At 38.2% G+C, this 23,364-nt stretch overlaps 1 protein-coding gene across 5 annotated transcripts in view; it reads right to left on the bottom strand.

The window, feature by feature from the left end:
* tenm2a (teneurin transmembrane protein 2a) overlaps window positions 1-23,364 on the bottom strand; it is a 273,356-nt gene that overhangs the window by 138,749 nt on the left and 111,243 nt on the right. The window contains exon 1 of one of the 5 annotated variants that reach the window (XM_026281003.1): window positions 2,019-2,884. The exons of 3 other annotated variants lie outside the window; for them this stretch is intronic. In XM_026281003.1, the coding sequence (XP_026136788.1) occupies window positions 2,019-2,073 (55 nt within the window). In that variant the 5' untranslated portion in view covers window positions 2,074-2,884. Of the gene's footprint in view, window positions 1-2,018; window positions 2,885-23,364 lie in introns of those variants that run through there. One more of the 5 variants, XM_026281004.1, reaches the window with a different exon arrangement.

Here is a 23,364-nt window from a genome sequence, read left to right as displayed (position 1 = left end):
GCCCTGGGCGGCAGGGTTAATAGAATCCATATTTTCAATTAAAATCTCCCTCTCTCTCTATTCCTGATGGACAGCATCCTCGTCGCCACAAACAGGCCCCAACTCGGCGAGGTAAACAGAGCCAATTAAGTTTCACCATCTCTTGATCACTCTATCACTCTCACAGTTCGTTTTGTGTGATCAAATGAGCTGTCATCAGGCATATGGCTCCACATCAGACCCAGGGTCCATTAAACTAGCTCACTACAGGAGAAAAGAGATGGAAAGCGAGGGAACGCTTAATCCACTCTTGCCTCCCTTCAAAGCCGAGATTCTGTCTTTAATTCTACATCACCTTCAGTGTGCGTGGTTTGCTGAGGTCAGCTGTGTGAATGTGTGTGCCGTTGGTCTGAAAATCCCCCAAAATATGCTGTTATCAGTTCTAGCCTAAATATGCTGTTATCAGCCTAGAAGTGATTTAGGGGTCTTGATCAGAGGCTACTTAGTGCTTTGTAACTACATGTCGCCATCACTGATTGTGTATTCAATAAAACGTGCACATTTACACTCAAAAGCCATGCTGGGGTAAATTAAATTGTATCTAACACAAGGTCTGGTATTTTTATCTTTTCACCCTTTCATTCTCTTTCTCGCACTATTCTTCACCTCTCTAGTCAGGTCTGTTTACACGAATCTCTAAGGCACATATGGTGCAGGAACGAAAGGATATAAAAGCCAAGTGAGCTTTCGCACATTTGACTGTTTCTGTAAGGGAACAAAGAAAATAAAGAATAAAATATGAGTGGGAGATTTTTTTCATTTCGTTTCTTTTTGTTCTGCACATTTAAATAAATAGTGGGAAAACAAATACAAATTAAAAATGAATTATAAAAAATGGATAACAATTACACAATCTGGTCAGGTATGAGAAGAAACATCATGACACACGTCAAGGTTTCACACACTGTTAACGACCAATGACATTTCACATCTTAACGGTCACCATAAGAACTTGAGGTCTTACCCAAATACTAAATCAGACCAATAGCGCAAGACCAATATTTCTCAAGCTCACCAAACATCTCACTTAGGGCTACTAGCAGCCACACTTGAGATGCCAGTTTCAGTTAGACAGCTGTAAACGACCTGTCTCAGCCGTTCCCACCCTGAAAATGATTGGCCTTTAACCTAAAAATCATTAAAACGAAGTCAAAACAGACTTAATTCCTAATTTACTTAGCAATTCCCTGAAGACACAGCACCACCCCTCCTCCCCCCGACCAAACATTTCTCAATTACTCAGCAACAATGTTCCCTCAACAAAGTGCTCACATTGTTTTTTTTTCCCCGCCAAAATGCAAATTTGATCAAATTTGGCAATTTAGTCCATTTACTCTGGGTTGTAAATTAGGGCTAAACTGCAGGCTTGTAAATATTGAAACTCGCACATGCATGAGTAATTAAATGAGAGGGAGGAGATGTACCAACTGGAGGCGCATCCATTCGCCACCCTCATCCAGACGTCACTCATCCGAACTACAGTCAACCTACATCAATCTAAAGTGCCAAGCGTGTCTATCAAGACTTACAAACCAACGTTTAAACAAGACGTTAGCAGCTTAAGACATAAACATGAGCTTTCCGATGAATGGATGCCCCGTTATCTGTGATCTCCTAGAGACACGCAAGGGAGAATGATTGACGTTCTATGACGTTCTTTTGGTCTACGTAGAGCATCCCTTCCGAAAAGAACAAATTTAATTTTCACATTGCCTGGTTAAGTTGCTGGTCCAGCTGGTGGAGAATCACATCCATGATGTTCACCAGTAAAACTTGGTCTTTCTGGAGAAGCTGGTTGACCGAGGAAGTTTTTAGCTAGCTAAGAAGCCACCAGCATCCAATACACAACATGCGCTGGTTTTTCTAGCAGGGTCTGAAGTAGTTTCTTTCACAGTTCAGTAGTACTCTCTCTCACAAAATACACACACACACACACACACACACACACACACACACACGCGGTCCTGCAGAGCTCTTACCGGTCTCTTGAGAGAGGGCTTTAGCTCTACCGCAGGTGTTGCCCGAGTGATGCATCGCTCCTAGCGTGAGTCTTCCCCTCGTATCTCCTCCTCTTCTCTCCTTTTCTCCGTCGGACACGGTCCCCTGGCAGTCTCTTTCTCCTGGAGGAAGGGGCGAGGGGCTTCAGAAGTCACGTACGAGAAGCAGTTATGCCCTCTCTGTCTCCGTACGCCCTCTCTCACACAACTTCACACACGCGCGCATACGGCACGCAGCCACTTTCCCCTTCACCGCTGCACGAAACTCTAGTCCACAAACCGATAGGAAAGGTCTTAAGGTACAGAAAAGAAAGACAGATGAGGGATCAAATGCCGGGGAAAGGAAACAGAGTTGCCGTCAATCTCTCTGCGAGCGCGGAGAGAAGAATGCAAAGGGCTGTTCCATCCTACATCTGCACATGACTGGAGCTCCGCACAGAATCTCAGCTCTGAGAATTATACAGCATCGCTGCGGAGCACGAGAGAGAGAGAGACAGAGAGAGAGAGAGAGAGGTGTGGGAGAGAACAAGAGTGCGGGGGAGCACAGAGAGAGAGAGAGAGAGCGAGAGAAAGAAAGGAGGGGTGAGGACGGGGGAATGTGACAAAGCATGTTCATCAAAGAGAGAGAAGGAGAGAAAACGAGACAGATCGCACATGTTTCCCCCGTCTAGCCGAGACGATAACGTGTCGAGCCGTGTTACCAAGAGTATGGTCAGTATTCGTCCTTTAATGCACAAAGACAGACAGATTTTCACTTCTTTACATGCACAAGAGGGTCCCTTTGGAGAATAGGGCTTTCAGCATCAAAGGTGCTGACAAGCTGACAGAACACGCTGAACTAAAAAGCATCGGCGCGACTAAAAATACATAACCTTGTACTGCCATGCTTTAACGCAAACAACACTGGATTTGTATATATTTGATTGGGGATCCAGCAGCCACTCGGGGTCTGAAGCGGATACTGAAACACGCTGAGCCGGAGTGCTGTAATACACAAGCAAGAGAGACAAGCTTTGTTGTGCCTCGCACACACCTCTGGCAGGTGACACACTTGAAATTACCGCACGATAAAACCCAACCGCTGCTTTCGTGCTGATATTCTTTATCTGTCAGTGCAAACAACTGCTCATAATGTATAAATAATCAAATGTGCTGTGTGGGAATACAATGCACTTTAGCTTAAAAAGACTTGAGAATAGAATGTTCAAGTCAACATAAAATGGCCTTCACATTTTACTCAGTAGTAAACTGTTCAACAGGATATTCAGAGAAAACAAGAAAACTTGGCTTTGTCTATCAGGAATTCATTGAAAGATGAAAGTGAGCATTACATATTAGCATGAGAGTTTGGGGGTACACCTTAGCACCCCACTTTTAAGGAAACGTTTAACCAAAAAGTAGAGGTTATAGGTCAAGGTTAATTAAGAATCTTGATGAATCCCAATGATAAATTTTCACTTTCAAACTGATATTTGTCATAAAGCTGTACACTTTACTACAGTTAATTTACATATTTCAAACCTATACAAGTTTCTGTCTTCTGTGGAACATAAAAGACGATCTTGAGAAATGTTGCAACAACATGAGGGTGAGTAAATGATGAATATTCACTATCCATTTAAACTCACAATTATGCATTACACTGACAGGTTTTTCTAAAGTGACTTGCTTTCCCTGGAAATCAAACCCATTACCTTAGCATTGCTAGTGCTATGCTTTACTATTTGAGCTTATATGAATGCTTTACACCTGAGATTACTGCAAATATTGGTAGGACTGTAAAACGTTGTCATTAACTATAACACCAGCCTAAAACAGTGCCTAAAAAAACCTTTTGGCTATTGACTTAGTTAGGTAATGGCAGTTTCAGAGGTTTATGAAGTAATTATATTTTTATGAAAGGTTATCAAGACAAATGGTAACAATAAGTTCTGGACTTATTATTATTAAAAAAGAAAATAGGCTCAATTTTGATTTCATATCGACTTTAAAGCTGCCCAGTGCAAAGTTCAGACTGCAGACAATGACATTTATGTATTGGAGTATGGGAACAGCCTCCAACACTCTGCATTCAGAAAGGAGCTGACCATGGTACTTCCTGCTCTGTCCAACAGAGGGCAGGGCTACAGATCAGCGTCTTCCTGATGTCATCCATCCTGACTAGAAAGCATCCTGGTTCTAATCTCGCCTGCTTCCTGTCCACGAGTTACCGACCCACACACACATACTCCCGCAGAAGTGGCTATATTTGCAACGCCTCTATATTTAGAGCCATTTGACCCTTCTAGATTGGACAAAGAGCCAGCCTACTCAAATGACTCTCTGTCCCGCATTCTCTGGGCTCACAGTAGCATAGGGAGGGACTGGATCCTGTACATATAATAAGCAATCTGGCCGCACACAAACATGAATACACCCATAGCGAGAGCTCTAATGAAGAGAGCAGTTCTGGAAGGCCACACCGCTCTAAGTGCAGACAGCTGGATGGATTCATTTCTGCTCAGTCCATATCAGACTCTGCTCACATTGTGTTCATAATTACGGAGGACTTATCAAACAGTGTTTTATCAGTGTCCACTCTTCATTAGTGCTATTGCAACCACTGTTAAGTGAAAAATGAAGCCTGTAACAAATTAACTGCGGAAATGCATTTAATGGGTTCAATACAAGTTAAGCTCATTTGTAACACTTGTAGCATTTTGTGAATTACCACAAAATAAAATAAAATAAAACTTTCCAGACTAAAGATTTTGGGAGCATAAATACATTAAATTAATTAAACAATATTTTGGGGGATTCCAGAAATTCCTAAAATTGTATGTTCTGCAAAAAACAATGGATGCTGTAGAAAAAAAAAAGAAAAAAAAAAAGGTTTTTACCTTGATTTTTATTTTTTATGTATTTATTTTTTATATATTTTAATTAAGTTGGATTATTTAAAATAGCTAAACTTAAAGTCACTCTGTAACTGCCTTACAAGTTTGCTTGGGACACCAGGTGGCTCCTCTTTGAAAGGAAAGGATGTGACGTGTATCGTCCCAGCAGTGAGTAGTGAACAAACACACACACATATTCCCTGCCGGACCTGAGACTCAAACCAGTGACCTTGGGGTTACAAGGCTGACTCCCTATCCATTAGGCAACGACTGCCCCAAAATGTACTGTCAGAAGTGGGATTCAAACCCACACCTTTATTCGGAGACCAGAAAGACCACATCACAGGAAGGTTTGAACCTTGTGTCTGGCGCCTTAGACCACAGCCATCCTGACATTTGATGACTACTGTCATTCAAAGAAAATAAATATAATTTTATAAAGCTACACATTTCTACTTTTAAATGTACTTCCATTGTAAATGCCTCGTCGCAACCTTGATTTGTGCTTTTTTTTTTTTTTTAAAGAAAACAAGCGAGTCAAATATATTTCTTGTGGTAATCAACATTATGCCACAAATGCTGTTGACTGAGCTTAACTTTCATTGAACAAAGAATATTTCCTTAAATGGCCCACAGAGTAAAATGCGTCAATGCCAAACTATTGAATTTCCTTAAGAAACGGATTGAGGCAGAAGAAAATGCACTAAAGAGGGAGATTTTCTGCATATAATCACTTGTCCTGACCTCAGTAGAATAGCACCTATCTTCCCTGAGCTGTGATGCGGTGCAGCTACTGGTGTGCAGAGCAGCAGATACGGATGATGTTGGCGTCCAGTCTAAGGCTCTGTAATCAATGCAGACAGAGCCTTCCTGCAGTATTAAAGGAACTTATTCAGCCTAAAGGCTTCCAAGTCGCTGAGCCGAAAAAGAGCACAGCACTTACACCTCTCAGCTTAAATATACCGAACGCATGCTGCACTCAAACACACGCATACAACCTTCAGCCTGACGGCTCCATCGACCGCCCCATCCATCATTTCCAACAGACATGGATGCACACGCTTACTCACGCGTGTATACATATGCTTCCAGCACACGCAACTTGTTTTGGAAAGCACTTTGATAAGTATTGCTGACCTGTGATTACATTCATCACATTTCTTATAATCAACACTCAGTAGTGTCTTGTAATCTTTTCATTCTCAATCTTTTCTCTCTCTGCATTTTTCAAATGACTTGATCAGCTCTAAAAAAAAATCACCATTCATGATTGGTGAGCAAGAGACAGGATAATTAAAGGGACTGCTAATCCTGTAGGGGGAGCTCTGCTCTATGCTTGACTTCCTGTTGCTACCATTGCTATTTTCAGATAGTCTAGTTAACCCACGTTGCATAGATTTTGGCTTAACTTTCAATTGTGGTTCTGCATGTTAGAAATGAGATTTACTAGTATCCAGTTCCCATCTGAAAAACTCTTACAAGCATGAAATGGAGTTACATTTCTCCTCATCTGCTGCCGCTAACATCATAACTCAGTATAATTAATAGAAGAGACACTGAGTTCTTGTTGTGCCATCAGCCAATCAATGTTGTCATGACATTATTTGACTGCTATTCCAGAGTGATTAAATGGTTTGCTATGAATGTTTATTTTGGTTTGTTGTTTTTGCGTATGCTCACCCCGAAACTGAGCTTCTGGTGTGTTGTAAACTAAAAAAGAAAAGGAGATTTTTCTGCATTCCAGTGTATGCAATGGCCTCCTCCTAGACAGGGTCATAACAGCGTGTAATAAATTTGTGGCACCGTTCCACGGCAACACGGAGTGAAAGTCACGCAAGCAAATTGCTCCAGCCCCGGTCATGTGGTGATAAAAGCACAGAGAGATTCCACGCATGCACTAAATTCAGTTGAAAACAGAACTGGAAGTGACTAGTATCTATGGCTGCTAAAAAAGAGCAGGACAAGGTCAGATGACGACGGGTGGAACGGCTCTCACAATCCTGTGTGTTCCATCACACTATGTTTACATCACACCCATCCCACTATCTCAACTCTCCATTCATCTCTGGCTCTCTTTCCTCTGGCCCAGGGTGAGAGGAAGTGAATGTGAATGAGCTAAAGGAGGTACGGATGGGCAGCAAAGGGACCCGTGAGTCGAACACAGCCATTTGTCATCCGGTGAAAGCTTAAGAAAAGACTAGTTAACCTTTCCTGGGAAGCCCCTGGGGAGCCTACCAGCAATGAAAAAACACAGAAAAAGTATCAACCTAGAAAAATATTCTTGGGGAAAATAGATGGCCGATGCTCTGAGACCCATGTACCTTGCAAAACGCTGCGCTAGGCACTTTTGACATCTGGGTCGCCTCTACTTATGAGCAAGGACAGAAAGAAGGATTGTAGCTGTTGCCCTATATGTAGATATGTAGAGATTACAGAAATCCACTTGCTGACTATAATTGTGAATTGGTGGCACTTCAATGCATTTATGTAAACTGGTGGTACTGCTTTATCGATTTTAGAGCGCCATCCCAGTTTGCACTGCACAAAAGTATAAGTGTCTACAACCACATGCAGAAACCTACTAGAGACTTTTCTGATCTTAGTTGGTCTCCCAGCCTAGTCCATTTTTTTCAAGTTTTGGGCAATTTTCATCTGGCTGTTGAGGTAAACACCAGCCTAGTAACCAGTACAGGAGATAGCCAGACCGGCACACCAAGCTTAGGCTGGTTCAAGCATATATATATATATTATATATATATTTTTTTTGGCTACATCATTTATTCAAGCAATGCTTTTAGCAACCATATCAGAGAAACACTTCAACACTCATATCTGGTGGATTAGTGAAACCAGTTAGGTCATTGTGAAACCAGTTAGTAATAGTGGCTAGCTCTTTTCGTCATTTGCCAAACCTGCCTCCAAGCCTGTCACTCAAGGCGGCATCGCCATGGCAACAGTGCGAGTCAGCCAACCATGTGCAAACAGCAGCGGGAAACTAGTCTTGAACAATTACGAGAATAACACAGCCACTGAGTCAAAACAATATGTACATTTGACTGGAGGAAGAGCATCTTCTGCTGTAAAGCATCATTTTAGTTTGACAAACAGCTGGTGAGAGGAATTAAGATAGACATGCAATCTTTCATTAGCACGGTTTTCAAATTTCATATGCAGAAGTTTTACAGTTCTATTTGTTTTTACATAACCAACCATTTCTTGCTCCGTGACAGACACAACACATCTGACTGTGACGTATAGATAAAAGTGACTTCAGAAGAGTGACGGACAGAAATTCTTCACTTGCCATTCTGGTTCACTGAAGTCAGACACGCTATGTAATTCTTGGTGTCCTTTATGGTGGTTGTATGTCAGATTGTATATTGTGGCCCCACCGAGATTGTAGGTTAAATGTCAAAGGAAAGACTATGCAATTTCAACAATTCCTCGAACCACCTCAAGCTGCGCCATATACAACTTAAATAACACTGGAATAAAAATGAACACCTCACCTAATGTCGCAGATGTTGTGTATGGTATGCATAAAGGACCCCCTTTCTGAAATATTAAATATTTTAATAATATAAAAACAGTGTTATAAAAACTAATTTATACTGTGTGAGGAAAAATATGTGAGATATTGCAAAGATGACAAAATGAAATTATTCTATCTAAAGATAAATAATTGGCTTTCATACTACCTTATACTAAAGAAAATTTTTTAAATATTCTGCTAAACATATTTCATTAACATCTGAAGTTAACACGTTACCTTTGACAGCTCTAAAAATGATAATTTCTTCCTTATTTTGTAGATCCCTGAGTCTCTACAAACCTCTCTGCAATCTTTGCACTAAGCAATTCAACATTACCTATTCTTTCTCGACGAAATGAATTTTTTACAATCAGATGGCAAAAATCGTAGTGTGCACTGGGTTTAACCCCATACGAGCACACATATAATAACTCACAAATGCTAGCAGGCTATTGCTCATAAAGCCTGGAACGAGGTGGGTGACGTCTTGCAGATTAAGACATAGATTAATGGATGGCCTTCTGTGACATTAGAGGAGGCAGAATTATGAGTCGGTAATTGAGGATCCTTCAGCAGGAGCAGAAGGACTAGATGATATGAGACCAGAGGGATGGAGCAGCTGGATGAAGCTTGTATCCTTAACAAGGAGAGAGAGAGAGTCACAGGGGGAATCAACTTCTCTATGCAACTATCTTTGGCTGCAGCTTTCAGCTCTTCCCCGTCTCTCTGAATCTATCTCTGTCCTTCACTTCCTTTGTCTTTGTCTCATGGACACAGGTTATAGCACTCTTCTTTATACTCACCAATCTTTAGGGAGATGAAGTAAAGGTGGGGGTTACACAAGAAAGCAAGACACAGTTTTAGTGATGGAGACTGAGCAAGAAAGCAAAGCTACAAGAAAGAAAACGAGTGAGAGAGAGAATATTTGAAGAGGGAAATATATGGTCTAGCTGGAGGTGGAGATCATGGGGTGACTCAAAATGGCGTTTCGTTGAGCACTCGCTCTGGTTTCACAAGAGCTCTGGGGTTGGAAGGAAAGCCAGATCTCTGTTGGAATCAGGTCATATACTTCTACTTTTAAAAATAAAGTTTTGGGGTGACACCATGGTGCAGTGATGTATGAGATACCAAAACCAAGGAATAAAGCTATCTACTGTCAGCATTCCCAATCATAACAATGCCAGTTTCTCAGCTAGCTCATCTTTTGTCATTGCCACTCAGTTTCCAGATAAAGTTTTTTTTTGAGACATTAAAATGAGCCTTGAGGGTGAAGCATTACAACAAAGATAAGATAAAACAAAGTAAATAAAAATTAAATATATATATAAATATATATATATATATATATACACACACCCATAATATGCAAAGACTTTTGTCTTTAAATTATGCAATAATAGTACTCACACTCAAAGATCTCATTCATTATTTTTCTGTAATAGCATATTATATTTATTTATTATTTATCATTTATTTACATTTTTGAGTGTAAACCTCAAATTTAATTTTCTAATTTAATCAGATAATTTATATTATTGATAATATAATATAATATAATATAATCTTTTTTATTTGGCAAAAATACACAGTAATTTATTTTTTATGTATATCTCACTCAGAAATCAAAGATTTAATTTACAAATTTCATTAACAAATATATTAAGAAAATATAGTGTATGAAAAGTGAGAATAGTTAAATTAATAGTGTGCGCTAGCAGGGGCTGACTGGACCATGCTTACCAGACAAAAAACATTTGCATCATGATAACACATAGTGCTTTATAGTACCAGCGTAGTACACCTTCAGATAACACTTATATTAGAATGGTTCATGTCCAACAAAAACTCTCTTAAAACTTTGTTTTACTGTGAAGCCTCAGGACATGGTATTATAATGATGAGAGAAAGTGCAAGACACACACACACACACACACCTTCCTGATTAGACAAATTCAACTTATTTTGGAAGATAAGAACACACCTCCCCTTTGCTCTTTCATTAACCCGTATCCCTGTTCTCCTTAACACTGCTCTTAAGAGAAACCAAAGTCACGCACACGCATAAGCAAAGAGCATTTCAGCTGCCTGTCACCCACAGGCCCTTCCAGTGAGTGATTAATCACCTCATGCTAATGAGTTATTTACTAATTAGGGTCTGACACGAGAGGAGACGAGGAGAACAGGCCTGCCATGATGACACGGGTGGCTGAGGTACTTAGTGTAGACTCAACCCAACTGTTCACCTGCGATTAGGAAAAAGAGAGGTGCGTGTGGGGCTGAGTATCCTTTAGTGACAGTTCGTGCCAAAACTGATGCGTAACACAATAACACATTAGGCAGACAGGACGCCCACATCTAAGCCACACTTAGAACGGGACGCATACCTAAACAAAGCTGCCGCCCATTGAGCGTTCAGCAGGGAATGTCAGCCGCTCGGTAATGTCTCACTCCGTCAGGCATCTGAGATGTTAAACGGAGGTCTGGCAGTTATAGAAACACTGCTGTCAATCAAAGCTGGCCACGCCCCGAGCCAAAAAGAGAGATCAGTCACAGGCTTCCAGCTTCCTGACAGGAGCTCCTTCGCTTTCAATCAAAGCGTTTAAGCAGAGGAGGCCTCTCATTCCCACGTCTACAATGGACCTCGCATAGGTGCAAGGCAACAGGTCTGAATCAATCTCCTGCCTTCTATCTCTCCCACACGCTCCACACAAAGGCAGCCGAAGCCACCAAGTGTGTGCGGTAACAAAGCAGCAGCTTTCATCCACAAGGCCTTTCAGCGCTCAGCTTTTGAACCGTCGTTCCTACAGAGGGGTTCGTATCCAGCGCGGGCCTTTATATAATGCTCAATTTTACCATTAGACGGAGAGATTGACCTCTGAATGTGGGTGTTTTTATCTAGTGGGTGTGAAAGTGAGGCCGCTGAGTGTGGGGAATGATGGCACACACACAAGCTTTCATAAAGCACTTCATCACGGACTGTCTTATCTATGTATCGACTACATCTATGTCTCTCAAGTTTGCATAAGAATTTGAAGAAAAAAAAGAATCCACCGGTAATTACAAATACAAGACTATTGTCCGAAAGGGGAAAAAAATGCTGGAATTTAATTTCGAACTAGTGTTGTCAAAAGCACCGACCATGAGTTTCCAGTCAGTACTGACATTTTTTAGACGTCATTTACCACTAACATTTGAGCACTGAACCAATGAAGTAAATGTAAACATGTAAGCATATATTATTTGCAAAAAGGGTTGCACATAACATTGTAACACTGCAATCTAAAAATAAAAATAAACCTTTGAAAGCAGAAGTTAAAATTGACTAAACAAAAAATGAGCAAAACGGCTATTTTGATTACCCCATTACAATTTACCTTTAGTGCTATCATTCAAATACACTACATATTTCACATTTTTTGTCAACTAGAAAAATTTCAGAAAAATGTATATTTTAGTCTGAGTTATTGCACTCCTATTTCTCTGAGCTCTGTCTGAGCGGCGGTGCTCATTCTAAATGAAGTTTGTGGAGTTTAGCAGAGAATTTGCAAAGCAAAAGCTCATGCACTTCTGACAGCAAAAATGGAAATATTAAAATATGTATATTTTAACATTTACAGATTGTGTACATACATGTGAAAGGTAAGTTATGCATTAAGGAAAACAGCACATCTCAGACACATTAAACAGTGTGTCTCTGTCAGCCTCACACGCAGCCTTTCTATCAGAGCATATGATGGGCTTTGAACTGAAACTATAAACTATAGATAGGCTACTAGGAGAGAAATAAAAGACAGAAATTATTTAAATGCAAACAAAAACAACAAAACCGCTCTGATTGCATGTTTGAATACTGCGTGTTGATTGAGGCATCACTAGACTTTTGTGTAGTTTAAATTGTACCAGCATACTTTGAGGTCAAAATGCGTAGCCGCTACGCAAAATGCGTACAGGTTGGCAGGGCTGCAGCAGTGCATGTGCATTGCACTTGTATGTGTGTTTATATTGTTATTTATTTGTGTGCGCATCCCTGTCAAACACTGGCAGCCTGAGGTGTGTAAGGTGAGTGATTTTGGCACTGTGTATGCGTCAGACATCCAGAGGTCCTGTGGGTGTAGGGCCCGCAGGTGTCTGTCTCTGCCCATCAAAGAGATCTTCACTGGGCCTCAGGCATGGCGAAAGAACAGCTGAACCTCATGGAGAGGTGCCACTCTTCAACTCTCTAGGGTCTGTAGACCCAACCCTGGGCACCTGGGACCCCCTGCTCTTCTTCAGACCACACACACCCGCATATGCCGTGAGATGCTACAGATGTTTGTGTGTGTGTTTGTTCTCTGTATAGTCAGAATTTTACAGGGCTGTTGGAATGTGGACTTTGGTAAAGACTGATCAGATTAGAATAGACAAATTGTTGGAGTGCAGGGGCCCACCGGAGATCGGGTTGCCATGAATAATATAACCCCGCAAATTCAATGTGCACTAAGGGACTGAGTGATGTACGACTTACACATGTACAGCATGTGTAAGCCCTGTTAACAGGTATGCAGAAGGCTAACGGACATGAATAGAGCCCCTTTCATATGGTTTTTGTCATATTTCCCCAATGCACCAGGGTAAAGGGCCAAGTTTTATACTTTAATAATAATAATATATAATGTTTTATTTTTAATAATGACAACAAATAATATATACATATATATATAAATATATATATATATATATATATATATATATATATATATATATATATATATATATATATATTTTTTTTTTTCCTTAAAATTTTATATTTTACTATTACAATACACTTTTATTATTCATAAATATATTGTTATTTAAAAATATATATATTTGTTTTGATTTAATTGATTTATTCATCTACTTATTTATATAATTTACTTATTATTTAGACAATTTTTAGTTACATGTATTATTTATTATTAAAAAATATTTCAAGAAAAAAAAACATTATTAATAACCTGTAATCAAAAGAAAATCAATACTGAATAATATCAATATCAATTGTTTTAATAAATAAAAAGAAATAACTAAATCCAAACAAAGCAAGGTGAGAATTACAATAATGCAAGGAATCTTAAGAAGAAAAAAAATAGTATTTTATAATAAAGTTTGCTTAACATAAAAAATAAAATACAAAAACAAGCATATTTAGACAAAGATAATTCACTTTTCTTGGCCCACCTCATGCTGAGCATCTGTGCACTTCCTCTACACATACAAACGTCATCCGCAGGAGTGCAAGAATAACTGCACTCAACCCTTTTAGACTACACCTTGTAATTTCATAGCCCAATTCATAGGTACACGCATACCTGTCAACAAGCATCTTTTCATCTCGAAGCCAAGAGCTTGTGAGCTATGTAGTGTGCTGTGAAGATTTACTTTCAATGCAAAGAATCCAGCTCTTTGCGAACTCACATGTTAATTCCATAGAAAAGCTTTGGGTGCCAAGTGTTACATTTATTCTGCTAACTGAAAGAAGCCACAGCGAAGCTTTAAAAAGAAAAGCAACGTCATGAGCTCCTTTTTAATTTGACCTGAATACATGTTCAGTAAACAAAAACAAAAAAAGATGACTTGCAAAAAATGCAATAGGAATATGGCTTGTTTAATAAAGCTATAAGCCACAAGAGCCGGCGTCTTACAGTTTTTTTTTTTAAACATGGTTACGGGGTATACATTTAATGGAAGAAGGTGAAGCCATAATCCTCTTAAACTGTATGACATTAAGTGGTTTGTTGCATGTATGAAATGACAACAATAACATGATAAAAGCCAGCAACGTTTAAAAACCATTTTCCACTATAATCTTTCTTCCGCCATGTAAAATATTGCTTTCACATAAATGTAATGTGATAACACTGTTAAATACAGAATTAAACTGATGCTGGTCACAGGTGTGTGTGTGTAGGTGTGCATACTGGCTACCGTAAAACCGCTTCAAATGTGGCTAATCCAGTACGACTTCACTTTTACTGAAGATAAAGACACAATAATATTTTTCACACAAAATGCAAGATCATAAGTCTCATCATTAACATAATGTGCTTCCACACATGCCTTCATCTGAGTGACTGAAATAACCTAATTAACGCTAGGCTGAAAAATGTCCATGCACCTTTGCTGAAAGTCACGTCAGATCTAGTTAACAGAATGGCAGGTACCCACAGAAGCACACGCATGCACACACATACAAAGAAGAAGTGAATGATACAACGCCTGGTCTGCAGTGACAACTGTCCTCTGTGGGTTTGCGTGTGTCCTCGTGTGTGCTGGAGTGTATCATATCTCTATGCAGACAGGCCTATTATTGCCAGCATATTTACACCTATGTGCCAGCACAGCAGCATGTGATAAACACAGAGTGATGAGTGCGGTGTTGATCAGTCAGTGGTGGGGTGATAATGAAATCTGAAGTATGAGCAAATCCACTAATCAGAAATGTCAGCTATCAGCGGCTCTTCATCATTACACAAACAGATACTCAACATATTCTCTCCTTTACAAAGCAATCAAAACATCTATTTTTGTGTTCACTGTATTATTTATTTTGTTACGAGAGCTTCAATTTGGAATATATTTTTATTTTGTTGAAACTAAACGTACTGTATCTAAAACATCAAAACAATGAAATATATGTATAAATAACATTAAATAATATCCATGGATAAAACTGCTAAAAAATTTTAAATATTTTTTTTAAACATTTATATAATACAATTCAGATACATTAAAAAAAAAATAATAATAATTTTTGTTTAAAATAAAACAAATTAACAAAATATTGAATTTTTAATGATATATATATATATATATATATATATATATATATATATATATATATATATATATATAGTGTGCGTGTGTGTGTGTGTGTTCATTGAAATTTTTCTATGAACACTTATATTCATATTTATTTAAGAAAATCAATTTACTTTATTATTTAAATTTTTTATATTTACAATATTTCACCTTTAACATTCTCCATAATATAAACAAACCTATATATATATTTATAAAACAATAACATATTTCATGAAAAAAACAAACTTTAAAATTACTATTATGAAGCATAATAATTCCATATAAGAATCTTGTAGAAATCGAATATATCTTAAAACATATATTAGTCATATTTAGCTTAAAATGTTGAACCCAGAGGGTTAATATAATGAATCCTTGTATTTAATCTTTATTGTAGAAATATTAACTTGTTTCAATAACATTTCAGTCATATTTGAACATGACTTTATACTTTAATATTTATAACTTTCAGATATTCAATATTTTACAACTTATTTAACATTTCTCAAAACATTATTTTAACAATCATCTTATAATGTGAATTTATTATTTGAATTTTGTAGAAATCTAAATTGGCATTAAATAAAATATTTTTCCCATTCTTAGCTTAACATGGCCAGATAAAGAGAGAAAGAGAGAGAGAGAGACTAATAATGGGATGAGTTTAAGATGGGCTAATGGGATAAGTGTAATATAGCAGACAGACAAGAGGAAGTACACAGCATTCTGAAGAAGGTTAACAGAAGGATCTTAATCTAAGCATCATCTAGAGTGGTCTGGATGTGGCAGATAGGCTCACAGCAGCTCTCACTCATGGCACTTGTCCAGATCCCTACTGCACTCTCACAAAACCCCACCGGATCAAAACACTTCCTTCCCAATTCAGCAGTTTGGGCCTGGCCTTGATGGTGTTCTTAACACCCTCCACGTGTCCCAAGAAGAAGGCTGATCTTCATTCGAGCACTGACGGCGTGCTCACCGTTTGTCCGAGTGCAGGCTGGCACCGGCCCCGGGATTCTTCCCGGAACAGGGCAGCACATTAACATGGGGATTGATTTCCCCATTCCTCCTACATGCCTGCAAACATGAGTTGAAATCATTCATTAAATCTGCCTCTTTGGAAAACTGAATAGATTACATTGCTTATCTCAGCCAGATCAATAAATGTAAGCAATGGGCAGATTAATTGCTTGTGACAGGAAAAAGCAAGCAGCGATGTTTGTGTAGACGGCAGGGAGGAGAGAAACACATACAGTGGGCACGGAGAGTGCTTTTGTAAATCTTAATTCAAATGCTCTGTCTGGGCTCATGGTCAGTCTGGATTTGACCGTCAGATTGTTCCATTACTCTTCTACCACATAAAGATGAAGGTGAATCAAGTGAACAGAGAAGTGAAAGAAAACATAAATAAATATCAAAACATATCCTACATAAACCTACTTTCCCGATATGAAAATCAGTATTTCAGAATCTTGTGGACGCATTATTATCCAATGAGGCTAATTGGGAAATATGGCTGTTATTAAAGATCACACAACTATGACACGAACAGGATTTATTCTAAATAGAAATCTTTTGTAAAAATAAAAGTCTTCTTAATAGAGATTTTTACTGTTAAATGTGAAATTTAGCAGTTTTCTAAATAATTGTATTAATTTCTTGCTAAATAAAATTATTAATTTATTTAAAAATGGTTGTCTATATTGTTACAAAATATTTCTATTTGGAATAAATAATGTTCTTTTTATTCATCAAATAATCTACAAACAAACAAACAAATAAATAAATAAAAATAATTAAATAAATAAAGGACCATGTGATACTGAAGACTGTAATAATGGCTGATGAAATTTAAGGTTTGCAATCACAGGACATTACAATTGAGGATTTATAAAATGGAAAACACAGATTTTGAATTTAAATCATATTTCATAATATTACCGTTTTTACTGTATTTTGATCAAATAAATGCAGCCTTGAGCCTAAGAGACTTCTTTAAAAAATTATAAAATAAAATTTGAATGGTTTCATATTTTTTTCCCTTTCTCTATTTATTTATTTTTTTAAATGAAAAACATACAGGATCAGAATCTTGAATCTTATAAATCTTTAAATAGTGTATTGCTAAAAGAAAACAAAAAGAAAACAAAAAGCATTGTCATAATTCTAGCACATAATTGAGTCAATGAGGTTGAGAACCATATGCATATTTATAAAACGATCAAGAAGTTCTACGTCGAATGTAGTAACTTTTCTCACTCTAAAGGATTTTAAATACAGTATTTGAAATCTATTACTTAGAAAAGTAATAGCATACCTTTCCTCAACAAGCCACACGAGTTTTAATTCATGTCTCTAGCACAAATTGTATATTATGACTTATGCATTATGACATTGCCATAAACATAAGATGAGTCAACAACATTTACCTCAGCAGTTTACAATTAAATAAATCGAACAAAACAATGCTGATATGCAGCAGCCAAGAATGCTGTGAATACAGTCAAAGCATGGAAAATAAACTGGATAGACAAAGAGATATGAGAGCAGCGGAGTGTAACAGTTTTAACCCTGTGGCATGCGTGGTGTGCAGGGATCAGGACGCAGTAAAGAGGGTGAGAAGAGAGAGAGAGAGTGAGCAAATACAAATAGAGTATCTGTGCTCTCTCAGTGTCTCAGTGTGTGCACGGTGTTAAGATGGATAGCAGTATGCCACAGGGGCTCCCTGTAGAGAGATGTAAAAATAGCAGCCCACTCTTCCTCTTCTTCCCCACTCTCATCCTCATCCCTCTTTTATCCTCTCCTTTGTCTCACCTCTGCCCTTCTCTTCTTTATCTTTCCTAATCTTTCATTCACTTATGCTCTCTTTGTTACACGTGCAAACACAGGTATTTCTCGGTCTGCGAATGCCACGCTCGTACGTCCAGAGCGAATGCTTGAACCGGGAAGTGGACAAGAGAGTTCTGGGTCAGCGAGGACAGGCCGGGATGGGATGGGATGGGATTGGGGGTGAACGTAGGAGAGCTTTCACCTCGGCACAAGCGTCTTAAATACAGCCGAACAGCAGGGCTTGTGGGAGGAGAGAAGTGGAAACCATGGTGAAGAGTGGTGTAGAAGACAGAAGAGGACTGAGCACTATTATGTCAAGAAGAAGGTGTCTCAGCTGAGGCGCTGGGCTTATGAGGTCACATATGAGATGGAAAGAATATGGATTTTATTGAACTTTGTGTCATGTGCTTCAGCTAATCAGGTGGCAACTGACAATAAATAATAACGGACGTATTGGAAAAAAGGTTTTTAATCTGGATATTGCGGCAGCCGCTATCAAAATGTATTTTTTAAATGACTCATTTGTAACATTTTAGACATTTAGAAATACGCTCATTTATAACATTAAACAAAACATCAGAAATGACTCAAATTACATTTTTAAGAAAAGTATAAAAACAAATAAGCTAACATATCTGACATCTAACTAATACCATAAGTACTGTTTATAGCTTATTATGTTACACGTTACTATGTATGTATCATGTAGTTCTGCAACATGAGACTGAAAGTATTAAAGCTTACCTTATACAGTTACGAAAAGATTTGGATGAGCTTTGATATATCTCAACCTCTGGTTGATTTGAGACTATATATTTATATGATTCCTTCTGCATTTGCTCCATTTCATGATATCTGACATTTCATTAAAGATAACACAACGTCTCCCCTCAGAAGTCTGTTTGCAGGGATGACTGAACGTCTGGATCTAGAAATCAAAAATTAGTGAGTGAGTAAATATGCAGAGGCGGCGGGGGTAAAGGACATTGTGAGCTCTGGTCAGTATGAGAGAAGAGTTGTGAATCAATAATGCATATGCAGAGATGAGATCAGATCTTAGCCCAGTCCTCTGACAAGGTGAAAACAGAACAGAACAGGACAGAGAGAGAGAGAGAAAGAGAGAGAGAGAGAGAGAGAGAGAGAGAGAGAGAGAGAGAGAGAGAGAGAGAGAGAGAGAGAGAATGACATGTCATGTATAGCTGAAAATAAGAATGTTTACTGTGTAGAATTAAGGACATTCTGCAAACGTCCAAATTTTAAATAAAAAATGCAATGTTGAATAAAAGCTGCACTTAAATGGTTGGCACTGACCTGCTCATACTCAGAACATGCTCGGATGTGGCTTTGGTTTTGTGCCAAATGCAGATACAGTACATACCCCACTTTATATAAAGAGCTGGGCACAAATATAGTTATGAGATATACATATTTAAAACCCCCAGCTAATCAGTACAATCTGTGTTTTAGAACTAGAAACTGTTAACATGTTACCTTTAGAAGCCTAATTAGAATAGACACATTAATAAACATCAACACAATGAACGGAAGTAATGCAATATTGTGAGAAAACAAATCGCAAAATGTATCCGATTGTCTCAGCACAACGTTACTACAGATGCAGCTTCTGTTCAAACATCGCAGTGTAAAGACAAAAACATAAAAAAAAGACCAGAGGACCAAAGCATGGGGCGGCATGTGGGATGCTGGGTTCTGACTGATGGCTGATCAGCATGACCCCGCACAGCCCTCCACTCCACTAACTGACAGCACCACTACCATCACAACCGGCCCCACGAAAGCCGGAGTGCTTACCATGGCAACGGCAACCACAAAGCTCTCGAATTCCCATTGTCTGCTCTTTAAAACATTAAAGTTGAAGAGAGCGCGCGAAGCAGAGAGTGAGAAAGAGAGCGAGCTATCAGTACTCATAAAGGAGGATGAGAATCCAGGGCACTCCACAGCCATTTACAATGGAGGACCATGAAAATGAGGGCAAAACAGGACACATGTTCTTTTTATCTCTCTCCCAATACAAGATATAATGTGATCACTTAGATCTGATTCAACAAGAACATGGAGCACAACCTCTCTCCACTCAGGGAAGGAGGCCAAGTTATCCGGCATTAGCTAGTATGTTCTTCAGTGCGTATATGTGCGGCTCTCTTCTGAAGCCTAGTGCGCACCTCATCGAGGGACCATTTTTAGGCATCACAGGTGTGCCCCAGATGTGAAGTTTGTTTCCAGAGCAAAATTATACAGCTTGTGCATATCCTTCACAAATATGGCAATCCCAGAATGCACTGCAGTAAGTCAAGGGAAAATGGTAATGAATACATTTTATTCAGTAGTGAAAAGTGTTAATAGAAAAGTTTAATTTAATTAAAACACACTTCTTCACCCATAATTTGGTGTTACTTTTTTTTTTTTTGGTAGATATAAAACAGGTCAAAAATTAACACTTGTCAAGTGTTAAGTGATAGTCTAAAACTTTCACCTAAAATTAACTACTACAAAAATAATTAAAAATATGCATTATTGATTCTTTCATCCTGTTTATCTTTATCTAGATCTATTTAAGAGTAGTCTAATTTTGGGTACTAAAAATAGGTTCTTATTAATACTTTTTAAAGACAGTGCTTGCCACATATTTATAATATGTTTGGCATTATTAATGGATTTTGTTATACACAAAAATACAAAAATAAAAATAAAGTTGACTAACCTTTATATTTCTGACAAGGACTACATTTGCCAAAACATAATTTTTTTAAATATATAAATATTCATCACATTAAGGCATAAAAACAAATATTCTATAAACAATATTAAAGTGTTATCATTTTTGTGTGAACAAGAAAAAAAATAATATTCACAAAATATTTTGGACAACATATATAAACAAAAATACATTCTAAATAAAATATTTACAAAAAATGGTTATCGGTTATTTGGCTGGCTGTCGTCTCAATTTACTCTCCATTGGCAGATCCAGGGGGGAAAAAAAGCTTATTTAGAACCCTACTTGTGAGCTTCCATTTCGGTCAGGATGCTGTCTTAGAAGGTAGCTGGCTTTGTGGACAGCATACAGCTCACTGGGTTTTGGAGCAGAGCCTATGCATGCATCTTTATGTGCGTGTGTGCAGGTCTCAGGTGCAGCGAGCAGGATCTCACCCTCATCACTTCACAGAGACAGGTGGATTGGAGAGCCAGGGGGTGTAGGAGACAGTCTGTCACACCAGTGACCCCCAAAGAGCCTACCTGTACACTGAGCCAATCCTCATGCTCAATACACAGGCACATGCACACACACACATTAGACATTCACAACGATTGATGGAAACAGCAGTTGTGCTGCTGGACAACCGTCTATAAGACAATTTGTGAGCATCACCGATGCTCTGAGGGCTTCAGCCTGTCTGCTGAAATGCTCTTTTGAGGGTCACAGTGGTAGAACAGACTAACAGATGGTCTCTCAGCCCACACTCAATGAGCGAAGTGACCACCAACACGAACAGCTACAGAGAGGAGAATGAACGAATGCCATTCAGTCCCAACCACCCACCCCAGATTCTTTTCAATCAAATCAACACATTAATAAATAAAATCCCCCATCTGAAATGGCACTATTACCTTTGGATTCATTTATGAGGAGAAGTGTATCGTTTCTGGCTGATAGGCTGGAAAGAAATGAATGCTTGGCATAAATCAGTAGTGATGTTAATCTCCAGCACAAGCTGACCTCTGAACCTGTTCCACACTACACACTAAAAAAATAAATATATTATTTAAAATAGATTTGTAATCCCAATATGGCTTAGCGCGGTTATATAAAAAAGTGCGGTCATTCAGCTCATGATAACAGTGTTTTCTGTCTCAGAGAAAAAAAAAAAAACCCATGTCAAGTGTTAGTATAATTACTTCTTTCCTATTAAAGTAGTCTAAATAAATTTATTATCGCAGAAAAAAAATATCGCTATGTCATTTTTCCCCCCAGCATCATGTAGCACTAACACATGCTCATGACGTTTGTTCAGAGAATGTCACAGCGCAAACATAGGCTTCTCTCTGTAAATTGCTTTTATCCCTGCACGTGAGCGTGTGTGTTGTGTCAGGCAGTTCAAACAGAGTTTTTACGACGAGGCATGAAAGCGAGTTGGGCGGATGTGTGCGTTTGATGCGAGGTTGAGCAGTCTGCTGAACGGCTGCCAGCGTTCTATCAACAGCCCAGCACACTGCCAATCGGCCGAGAAGGCTTGGAAAAGAGCAGCATCTGTGTGTTAATTCATCTCTTTGTGTGTGACCTGATTGACTGTGAGGCTTTGACGGCACAATACTTACACACCTTTTCTTGTGTACATGGGAGGAATGAAATGGGAAAAGAACAGCCTGTGTGTATATATATATATATATATAACAGTATTAATATTTCACTTAATCCTTGTTAAACATTTTATTCAATTTAATTTTATTGTATTGTAGGAGCCATAAATTAATTTATTTATGGTGTCTATTTAATCTAATTCAAAATATTTTTTTATAATACTAGATTTTTTTTTCTTTTTCATCTTCAATTAATTTATTAGCATTACTATTACCATGGTATAATTTGTAATTGCATTTTATATATATATATATATATATATATATATATATATATATATATATATATATATATATATATATATATATATATATATATACATATATATTAGGGGTGTAACGATACGCGTATTCGTATTGAACCGTTCGGTACGACGCTTTCGGTTCGGTACGCGGTACGCATTATGTATACCGAACGGTTCGTTGGAGTAATTAATTATATTTGAAAAAAAAAAAAAAGAGAGAGAGAGAAATATAATGATATGCGTTCAACAAGGTAGCCCAATAACCCAAACAACGTAACAGGCAACGCCCCTGACACTCCCGAAGAAGAAAAAAACACCATCTTATATGTTTATGTTAGGCTACTCAGCAGGCGCTCGCTCACTCAGTACGTGCTGAAGGCTCGTTGCAAAATAGCCAATGCGTTTAACAGACTAGAAATGAGAAGATCCTCCAATAACCAACAGGTCTGGTGTTTGGGTGCACTTTGGATTCCCTTTAAGCTATAATGGTGATGGCAAGAGAGTGGTGGATAAAAAACAACGGTATGTCGCATCTGCAACATGACAGGGTACACCAGCGGGAATAAAAAAAAAAAAAAAAAAAACACCAGCGGGAATATCTGGGATATATGCGTCAGTACTATCTGGGAAAAGACGAAAAAAAG

This window comes from Carassius auratus, chromosome 14 (assembly GCF_003368295.1).
Source record: "Carassius auratus strain Wakin chromosome 14, ASM336829v1, whole genome shotgun sequence".
NCBI lineage: Eukaryota > Metazoa > Chordata > Actinopteri > Cypriniformes > Cyprinidae > Carassius > Carassius auratus.
The sequence above is the reverse complement of the archived record's forward strand: the minus strand, read 5'-3'. Positions and strand labels throughout refer to the sequence as shown.